The following is a 10,984-nucleotide window of genomic DNA, read 5'->3' as shown; positions in this document are numbered from 1 at the left end:
TTCTGTTTTCTTACCAGCTAATCATTTTCAAGGGATTCATTTTCCTTCAACGTGTTGAGGGCAATTTTGCCTTATAATGTCGGATTCTGTATCAGTTAAACGCTGTTAGAAATCGAAGGTTGTTTATGATTTTGGGATATTTAACAGGGTTGTTTTGAAAATATTTATTATTACATAACTTGCTGTAAGACAGTTTTATATTATTTGCTAATGATATACATGTGGATGAGCCAAGCAATCGGACTGACGTGTCAAAACAAGACCCAAATTGCTTTATTTTTTTTTCAAGAGGTCATGACAATTCCTCAAACTGTTTGTTTATCTGCATTAAAGCCAAAGGTATTTTTATTTTTTAACTTTAATGAGATAGTATCATGCTTAGGAGAATATGATTGCCTATGTACTATAGACAAAAAGGTTGAATGATCAGTTATGCTGGATTACAACATTCTACCTCACAGAAGTGAACTCTGACTTGCATTTAAAATTAGAGGTGTTGTGCTTTTTTGTAATTCATTCAATCAAAGCTCAATTTTTTTTTTATAGAGATGTACTGTGGTACCCAAAAGGTTGTGATCATGAACCCAACCAGAAAAAGAATGTATATAAAATATTAAAAGTTCTGTCATGTCTTAGATATTTAATTCTGAAGTCGGGTGATAAAATATTACATTAAAGTTTGTTTCATCGGGCTCGCCGAACATTGTAGTGTTGTCTACATTCAACATGCAGCATGAAAGAGTACATTTTTTTAGAGGGATTTACTAACTTTGAGTACAACTGTAATTATAAAAATTCTGTACTTCGAGGATGATATGTCACCAGTTTACTGAGAAATGAAAAAAAAGGTGTTTTATGTTTTGGAACATAATCTATAAAATTTGATATTTGTTCATACTTCCAGTTATGTTTGATCATTTTGAAATAACATTTTTAGGACAGGTCCCGTATGGTGAAAACAAAATCTGGGAGGGGGGGGCACTTCCATTGACAAATGGATACCATGCGCGACCTTGGGGTCTCAAAAAGTACCCTAAACACATATTTTCCATATTCTGAAAATGCACCCTGTAACAAGTATTGGAAACATTAGGATACTCTTGGCAAGTATTCCCTGTAATGAACCCCTAAACAAGTACAGCGATATTTTATTGTTATGTCACGGGTCCGTCATTCGTCGGTTTTACCTTTACACCATTTTGGTTTAGTATGGCCCCATTTGACTTTCCACACCTCGCGCAAATCAGACTCTAAAAACATGTAGTGTTGGGGCAAAAAGGACATCCTTTACCTTTTTTATTTTGTTTTATTATCCCCGCATATTTGACCCTAAACATGTATATTTTTCCGAGCGAAATAGATACCTTTTTTCAATATTTTGGTGTTTTTGACACCCTTATCTCGTTACGTACGTGACGTGCCCTAACTTGAAAAGACATCTATTTTTTTACGTGTTTTTTTCTAAAAAATGTAAGTGCCCCCCCCCCCTCCGGAACAAAGTATGAAGTATTAATGATGAATTGATGGTGATGATACTTCCCAAGATGGGGAGAAAAAAAAATTCCTGTGAAAAAATGATATAAATGAAAGATATTTTTAAAAGAAACTATGAATTGCCAGGTGCTCTTTAAAGGATCGAGAAGAAACATAGTTTATGAAAAATTAATTTTAATGTAAATAGAGCTGCGTATTTTTTTTGTGAATAGATTTTCACCTTGATAACTTTGCATCAGATAGGCAACAAAAATAATAATTTTGCTTGTTTTTAAATGTCACTTTTCGGTACAAAACAGAAACATACCATGACTTATTTATAGATGCAAAATTTAATCCTTTTGTATGGAATAATCATATTCAAACTCCATCCAATATCATATTAAACTACATTCCTACCTAACATATTGGGAATTGGAAGTGCTTGACCATTTTCAAAGCCTTGTTTGAAGGAAGAAAAAAATGTTCATTTTCTTGAGAAAAGATTAAAACTGAACAAAACAGATCATGTCCGAATGTGTGTAATGTCATTATTTTGAGTAGTGTGATTTGTGTGTATATATATATATAGAGAGAGAGAGAGAGAGAGAGAGATCTGTTTTTGTGACTTCATTTGCATGAAATGCCAGTTCCAGATTCTCAGAATTTTCTCCTTCATCTGAAAAAATGTAACTGTAACAGTAAAAAATCACTTTACATATTTCCTGATTGCGCCCCAGAAACTCTGAGAATGAATTATTTGAAATTTGCATTTAATGCATTCAAGTTGCACGGTCTTTTATTGTTTCTTATCAAGTGAAATGTGGAACATAACAACTATCAGTGGGTTTGTTTATGTTTGCACAAGTTGTTATAAATAGTAGTTTTGTATTCTGAATTTCTACATTTAGTAGTTAAAGTTAATGATGACTTACAAAGTAGAATAAGCAGGAAGAAGATAAAGAATCCTTGCATCTTACATATCCATCTTTCTTCTTTCATATGACACCTTACGCATAAAATGAGAATTACACATGGTCATGTAAAATGAAGACATCTTTAATTTCTATTCGCTGGATCATTTATAGAGAAGCATTTTATTTTCCAAACAATATATATATACACATATAAAGTGTGTAAAAAAATTTAAATGGCTGCCAAATAGATGATTATGTCACCATGGGGGAAGAGAAGGCTTAAAGACAATAAACTCAACCATCAAATGATGCCAAAAAGATGGAAAACTATGTGTGAGTGAGGTATGAAAATTAGGCTGGGCAGGAATTAGCATTCCAATATTTCTTCAGTTTCTGAGATGGAGTCCTTTGGAACTTGCATATATAGTCAAGTTGTAAAATAAAATGCCATTTTAAAAAAAAAATGTGTTTATTGTACTTGCAGTAAGCAGAAAAATTATTTCACCCCTGCTCCTGAAAGAAATGGAGAAAAATACTCAGCATTAAGTGCAATATTAAGTAATTTCCTCTTTTCTGATTTTTATTATTATTAATAATATTGTTTTTATTATTATTGTAATCACGATAACCTTGATATTTATGTATTTTATACCCTTATATTTTGTTACATAAATATAGGGCAGTTGCTCATATATGACGTCACAAATCAAGAACTTCAAATTCTAATAACTTTCTTAATTTTTCATAGATTTTCCCGACTCCAACATACCAAACTTTTTTCAGTGTGAAAAATAAAAATGCAAAATGTTAACGCCCTCTACGTCCCTTGATTCCATTTAACAAAAGATTGTGCACGCAAAAATCCCGACGGTCCGATGTGTACATTTTCATGTTATGTCAACATTTTTTACTTTGAGACCTGATTATTTTAGATTTACCAATGTCAGTGAGAGAATGCATTCTATCATTTTGAAAAAGTGGATTTCTGACCAGTAATGTGAGTAGCTTAGACCTTCTAATGACGTTTTAAAGTTGTTTGACCACGTTTCGTAAAAAAGTGCCCACACCGCGCCGCAAAGTCAGCGCGCTCGCCTGGCCTCTGTCACTGTCAGAGACAGAGTAAGTTAGAGTTAACGCAGGAAGCTCGGGCCCGCGCGCCGCGAAGCCGAAGCGGGCCGGAGCACAGAACTCGGTCAGTCTGCTAGTCCAATGTCAATGAGCAACATTTATCAAAGTCCTCTGGTGGCTGAATTCATATCCCTGCAAAATCTCGTGGATTGTGATACTTTTTTCTCAAACTTTTTGGCCATTTTCTCCTCGAGTAGATTCTAATTGATTATTTTTGTGCCATTGACATTGAGTAAACGTTAGTCTTTTTATTTTATAGAATTGGTTATTTCTTTTGTCTTGAATAAAATATTATGATAAATAAGTGAATTTCAGGCCTGAAAAGATACCTCAAACAGAGTTTCCTTCCTCTCATTTCTCTTGCAAATTGTGCAAAATTTTGTTTTTTGTTTTTTTATTTTAGGCACAAACATATCAGAAAGCTCAAACTTTCTACCGTACTTTCATTCAATGTCACGCTTGATATGTGACACCTTTCAGATGGGTCAGCAGCCAGCTTTTTCCATCAAGATGCAAGACAAGATTTCTGAAATTTCTGAGTTGCATAAAATCTAGAGAGTACTAGAGTTCTGATTGGCTGAATACGGTTTTCAAAACAACAGGTCTGGTAATTTGAAGAGATTACCACATGGTGAGTGTGACTTTGCAGAGGCCCAGTGTGGGGAATATTTTATGTGGGTGTGTGTGTGGTGTCTATGACCAATCAAAGCGCAGTATTCTTCATTTTGAGCTGCTACATGTAAATGTACTTGGTCTATTTCAAGCTGGCTGCTAGCTGCTGACCCATCTAAAATACCTCTTATAAAAATTATATCATGTTAAAGCTTAGACCTTCAACTTTATCATAATCTAAATTTCATTTGTGCTCAAACAGAAATAAAGTGTAACAGCAACAACTTTTGTTGCATGAAAATATTTTGTTTCATGTTTTAGATCAAAAGTTTCCCCTATATTGCAACATCTTGTTAAAAATCCAAACACATGACCTAAAAAATGATTTCTCATTTTTATAAAGATACCAAAAACATGAAAATTGGTCAATATTTAGAGCAGCAATAGTCGATTAAAAAGAGTTGTTTTTGGTCCGCACCAAGCTAACAATGCAAAAACACTCTAGTCATGAAAAGAAGCTACTTATTTTGAGGGCTTGCCGGCTGACTAGACACGTTCGCGTAATATTAGGTAGACAAGGGTACTTTCCAAAATGGGGTAGAATGTGGTCGCAATAGCACTCCAAATAAAAGGGAAAAAATAAATCATGCACTTACCTCGATTATATGGATGAAGGTCTATCGTGACACAGAATCCTGACATCAAGGCACAAGCTGAACCCTCAAAAAAAGGCAAAGTTACAGCTCTATGTCACGTTCATTCTCATCGATCGGCCATTTTGTTGTCAATTTTGAAAGAAGGACTCGCGAACGACACAACTTTTCCTTTTTTTGAGGGTCCAGTTTGTGCCTTGATGTCAGGATTCTGTGTCACAATAGACCTTCATCTATATAATCTAGGTAAGTGCATTATAGGAATAACGCATTCTGCGGAGTTGTTTAGCGAGTATCCAGTGCACGAGAGTTTTCTTCTGAGTATGCGCACTCCACACGAGCCAGAGGAGAGTGTGGAGTGTGCATGCGAAGAAGAAACCTCGAGCGCACTGCATATCGCTGAACAACGATAGGAAAATGCGTTATTCCTTTTATAAGATGGCTAAGTAATTTCGAACGCAATTAAGCACCTTATATGAGAAAGAAATAATGAAATAGATCTAAATCAAATATCAAATTTGGGTGCATGCGCCAAAGCTGTGGGTTAGACAATTTGGGTGCGCGAAAATCCCACGGGCGTGCAGGGGTAGACACTTTTCGCGAATGATCACGTGGTACGCTTTGACCAATCAGCAAGCTGCAAATTATCTAGCCATCTTATAAAATTTATTTTTCCATTGCATGTTGAAGCAGAAATCATTGATTTGCGTAAGTACCTGTGGGTGTTTTTCATTTGAAAAGTTATGAGCAATTTCAAGGAGCAGAAAAAGAAAGAAAAATCTATTATAATATTAGAAATAGAGATGAATCAATGAATTAGATTTCCATTTTAGAATGGTCAAGATTTTAGTAATTATATGTTGAGTCTTATTTGTTTTTCTTTTATATAATTATGATTGCTTCTTTCTTCACAGGTCTAGTGCTGTTCGAGAAAGGTATCAAGCTCTGGTGTAATTATGGAGAAAGACATCACCAGTCAGCAAGAGACGGGTGTGGAGGATGCAGACAATGCCAGTTCTGGTCTTGATCAGAAAGATGAAGGCAGTCTACCTCAGCCGGCAGAGGATGCTGCACATCCACAAAAGCCACACGATGATGAATCAAAGCAAGAAGGTGAAGAGCAGACAGATTTCAAGGACACAGAAAGTGATGGTGTGAGCCATGTGGAAGACACGCCCTCCCAGGATGTAGGTGCCATTATCGATACTGCTGAATCAAGTTCTCCTGTAAAAGCATCTGAGGACACAGAGTCACAGTCAGAACTGAAGGTAGCGGAGCATGAAGCTCTTTCAGATTTGGAAGATGAAGCGAAAGTTGATTCTGATCAAGCTTTAGACACAGGAGAAGGTTCTCCTGTACCTGATTCTCTCAACCAAATTGAAAAGGAGGAGCCGCATACCTCAGCTGAAACTCCTGAAGAGTCAGCCAAAGATGTGAGAGATGACTTGCAGTTCAGTGCTGACAAGGATGCTACTGAAAGATGTTCCCCTCAGTCACCCTTGCCTGCTGTTGCAATAGATGATGAAGCGCAGATGATGTCTGTGGAGGAAGAGACAGAAATTGTTGATTCTGATCAAGCATTAGACACATTAGGAGAAGGTTCTCCTGTACCTGATTCTCTCAACCAAATGGAAAAGGAGGAGCCGCATACCTCAGCTGAAACTCCTGAAGAGTCAGCCAAAGATGTGAGAGATGACTTGCAGTTCAGTGCTGACAAGGATGCTACTGAAAGATGTTCCCCTCAGTCACCCTTGCCTGCTGTTGCAATAGATGATGAAGCGCAGATGATGTCTGTGGAGGAAGAGACAGAAATGGTTGATTCTGATCAAGCATTAGACACATTAGGAGAAGGTTCTCCTGTACCTGATTCTCTCAACCAAATTGAAAAGGAGGAGCCGCATACCTCAGCTGAAACTCCTGAAGAGTCAGCCAAAGATGTGAGAGATGATTTGCAGTTCAGTGCTGACAAGGATGCTACTGAAAGATGTTCCCCTCAGTCACCCTTGCCTGCTGTTGCAATAGATGATGAAGCGCAGATGATGTCTGTGGAGGAAGAGACAGAAATTGTTGATTCTGATCAAGCATTAGACACATTAGGAGAAGGTTCTCCTGTACCTGATTCTCTCAACCAAATGGAAAAGGAGGAGCCGCATACCTCAGCTGAAACTCCTGAAGAGTCAGCCAAAGATGTGAGAGATGACTTGCAGTTCAGTGCTGACAAGGATGCTACTGAAAGATGTTCCCCTCAGTCACCCTTGCATGCTGTTGCAATAGATGATGAAGCGCAGATGATGTCTGTGGAGGAAGAGACAGAAACTGAACATGAGACAGAGAGAGGAGATGATGGTTGGTCAGAGGACATTGGCAAAGATGCATTACCTGACCCTCAACAGTCCTGCAAAGACGAAGACTCTCTTCAGGAACTTGATAAATCTTTAGATATAGAGATAGACACATCTGAAGCAAAAGAAATCCATTCTGATGGGGACCAAACAGACAGAGACAAAGAAATTGAGAGTGTTGAAGGAAATGTAGAAACTCAAGAGGCAGGGTATGATATGCCAATGGTGGAAACTGTCACAGGATCTCAGCAAGCAGATGATGGGGGTCAGTTACAGACTGATTTGAGAATGGAAGATGACAGGATCCTTGGTCAGCATATTACTGATGATATTGAGGGTGGTTGCAAGGTAGATGAGGAGGGCATTGGTCATAGTGAGAGACAAATGATTACAGAAGAGGAGGATCAGCTCCTTTCAGAAGACACTCAAAACAACTCTCATGAGTCCTCCGGCCACTTTGGAGAAACAACTGCAAATCGAGATGCAAATTTATCTTTGAAGGACAACTTGGAAAGTGTTATGGAAACAGGCGATCAGGATATCAATGAAGAAGGAAGAATTACTGATCAGGAAATGACTGGTGTTGCTGAGGGTGGAGTAAGGGAAGATGAAATTGATTGTAGCGAGAGGTCACTGACTTCACAAGAAGAGGATCATCTCCTTTCAGAGGACTCTCAAAGAGATGCTAATCAGCCTCTTAATCAGGTGGGACCAAGCCTTGCAAGTCAAGATTCAAATCTATCTTATGATGAACCTATGGACACAAGTGAAGGTGAAGTAGGAACAGGGTCAACTTTTAAAGGATCAGATAATAGCGAGGGAGCAAGTGCTATGGAAACAAGTGATCAAATTGTAATCAGTAATGTTCTTTCAGAATCAGAGGGCAGTGGTCTGCCAGCACCTTCTACTGAGGTTCCTGCCAACACAGAAGACACCATGTCTGGTGCAGAAGCCCTTGTTAGAGGCAGTGAGCCTAACAGTGAATCCAGTGTGAAGATTAAGAAGGAAATCTTGACTGAAGTCATGACTGAAACTCACGCTACTCCTGAGGCTGAAGCCAGCAAGGCTGATGGAGGCATAAGCCCCAGTAACCCTGTCCCAGAGAAAGACCAAGACATGAAGCCTTCCAAAGCAGAACTTGACAGAATTTTGAACACATCCTCAACCAACCAGACTTCTCTTGGGGATGCAGAGAGCACTCCTGTTTCTCAGGCAAAGAAAGGCAAGGGCAGCAGTATTACCAGTATCGTTGGAAGGCTCTTTAATAAGAAGGAAGAGGAGGCCAGAAAAAGAAAAGAGGTAAAGTAGAGAAAAAAAATGACAAAAGTAGACTTGTTCCATTTGCAGTTGATAAGATGAAAATGTGGTACAGGAGCTGATAATTCATATAATCGTAGTAAATGTTCATATGTTTTATTTTTATGCTGGCAGAGATGCAAAATCAACAAGGATTCCCTTTTTTCAGATAGAGTGTACTAAAACCTATTTGCTCTGCAGGGTAAGGTCAGGTCCCTAGGTTATTTTGTTAGTCTGAACATAATAATGGGATCAATAACAAGATACACTGATATTCCCTGAAAATTTAGAGGTAACTTTGAATTTTTATCTCACCCATGTATATTTGTATTTTAGCAGTAAAATTGAGATTGTATTTTAATTAGTTGCATTCCATATTTTCTTATTTAATGTTACATAAGCTTTTGTAAAGTATTGCTCATTGTAGTCTAAGAATAAAACTTGAAAATAAGACTGCTTACTAGCCTGGAATTAACAACAAACAGTTTATATCCAAGGTCGTCATAAAATGCACCAGATTGGGTCATGTGATCTGAGTAATGCTGCTTTCCATCCAGCCTTGTTTGACAGTTTTATTATATCACACTACCTTTAACCCTAATTCTCCCGGGGGGGGGGGCATAATGGCCCCCCTCAACAATTTTCGCGATATATATCCGCTGCGCAAAATTTTTTGACCTCGCCGCTCACTGACTTGTTACTTTCAAGTTTCGCGCAAGTTGGTACGCGGTTACGACATTACGCAACATTATGTAAGTGCATGTCAGACCCAAATTGCTCATAAACATGATTTCATGTACAGATCCAATGTAAATTGTGTATTTAGCTAAAATTCATAAATGTATCATTATTTCTACTTTCACTGATTAAACTTAATTACTTTTGCCTTGTTTATGATTAGAATTAAGTCTGGAACGATATCCATCAACAAAACAAAGAAATACATAAGAAATTAAATAAAAAAAATACATGAGAAAGCGGTCTTGGTACTGGAATTTTTTTCATTCACAATTGTTAGGAATGCCATAAAGAATATTTTCAACAAAAAGTTGCATTCTAGGAGCTATATTTAGTGAATCAGAGCAAAAAGTATGATTTCATGAATAAATTAGCATAATTAATTCATATAAAATAAACAAAAATGAATTTAGTGAAATTTACCAATGCAACTGCGTAGATTAGGTCATTCTCTACCATCATGCAAATTTTCGTCGTGAATCGCGCAATCCGCGGCTGAGATCTTAAGGGGGGCCATAAAGGCCCTCCCCCCGGGAATTACAAGAAAGGAATTAGTATTCTGCCATCCCACGACAAAAGGTAGCAACTTAGCTGAAAGAGTTTTTAGTAAGTGAGGAAAAATGTCATCGTTTCATGTGGAAAAATATAATGTCACTTGATTTGACGTATGGATCTAGCATCATGTAGAGCATTCAGAAAATATGCAAAATCAAGGGGGGGATCACAGTTGCTTCTTTTTGGGACATCATTATTCAGTAGTTAATGTATATAGTGGGTCCTCTTGAGACAAATTTTCTACTGTACAGGTAACTTTGCGGAAGACAAATCTTTTGGGATCACTGTTCGATCTAGCAGAGGTATAAAACACGTTTTTAACTATCTCATTATCTGGTCTACAAAATTGCATCAATTTTGGCAAATATTTGACTTGTGGAACGTCAGCTTTTACAAGTTTATCTTTCATCATTTTATACACCAGACCTCTCCAGAGGAACCTCCGGATGAGATAGCCAATGTACCCTTCAAGATCTCGGGTGTAAAGTCTCTTGCTGCTCCAGAACAGGCTGCGAAACACCAACAAAGACAGGAGATGAGGCAGACTGCTGGCTCGCCTATCGTCATAGCAAGTGTCACCTCGTTGGCGAAAGAGGTAACTTAAATTTTGGAGAAATGTTTTGGGTGATAGCTGATAGAAGGTTGTTGAAAATCATTGTTTTGCTTCTCTCCCCACAAACGATAAAATTTTAATTAATGTATATATTTTTATTTAAATCACTTCAAGACATATATATATGCTATGGATATGAATCTATTGAAACATCTAGGCTTAACAACATTACTAATAGATATAGGAAATTCATTAGTCTGTTGCCCATTATTATCAAAGATGTGTATCTTTTCCCAGGTCGAGAAGTGCAGCAAGTGTAGCAAGCAGATCGAATCTGAGAGCTCAGCCTTCAAATGGCAGAAAGAACTCTTTTGCTCATTCTCCTGTCTGGACACAACAAGGATTACCTCAACGAAGACAGTGACCTGCGATTCCTGTACTGTTGTCCTGCACCCCAGGATCAGGAATGTCCACTTTGCCAAGGTCGGCAAGGAGATGCGGGAGTTCTGTTCCACGCGCTGTGCCAAGAACTCGGAGGAGTCACCAAAGCTTTGTCCTGGATGCGGGAAGGATGTTTCCACTTCAGGCAATCCTATACTTGCCCAGGTGAGCATCATTCATACAATGTCTGGAAAAAAAAATTGTTCCAAAAAATATGAAGGTATTATTACTGATATTTTTATCAAGTTATGCCAAAAAATTTTCATTGTTGTACAT

General features: G+C 37.7%; 1 protein-coding gene across 3 annotated transcripts in view; it reads left to right on the top strand.

The window, feature by feature from the left end:
* The first annotated feature begins 3,267 nt into the window (after positions 1-3,267).
* LOC121413535 (zinc finger MYM-type protein 3-like) overlaps positions 3,268-10,984 on the top strand; it is a 28,809-nt gene continuing 21,092 nt past the window's right edge. Inside the window, exons 1-5 of one of the 3 annotated variants that reach the window (XM_041606380.1) lie at positions 3,268-3,387; positions 5,698-6,096; positions 6,346-8,424; positions 10,139-10,309; positions 10,565-10,873. In XM_041606380.1, coding sequence (XP_041462314.1) covers positions 5,740-6,096; positions 6,346-8,424; positions 10,139-10,309; positions 10,565-10,873 — 2,916 coding nt within the window. In that variant the 5' untranslated portion in view covers positions 3,268-3,387; positions 5,698-5,739. Of the gene's footprint in view, positions 3,388-4,085; positions 4,150-5,697; positions 8,425-10,138; positions 10,310-10,564; positions 10,874-10,984 lie in introns of those variants that run through there. The other 2 variants (XM_041606378.1, XM_041606379.1) reach the window with 2 other exon arrangements.

The sequence above is a fragment of the Lytechinus variegatus genome, chromosome 4 (genome assembly GCF_018143015.1).
Source record: "Lytechinus variegatus isolate NC3 chromosome 4, Lvar_3.0, whole genome shotgun sequence".
NCBI lineage: Eukaryota > Metazoa > Echinodermata > Echinoidea > Temnopleuroida > Toxopneustidae > Lytechinus > Lytechinus variegatus.
Note: the sequence above shows the minus strand (reverse complement) of the source record. Positions and strands in the feature narration are given on the sequence as shown.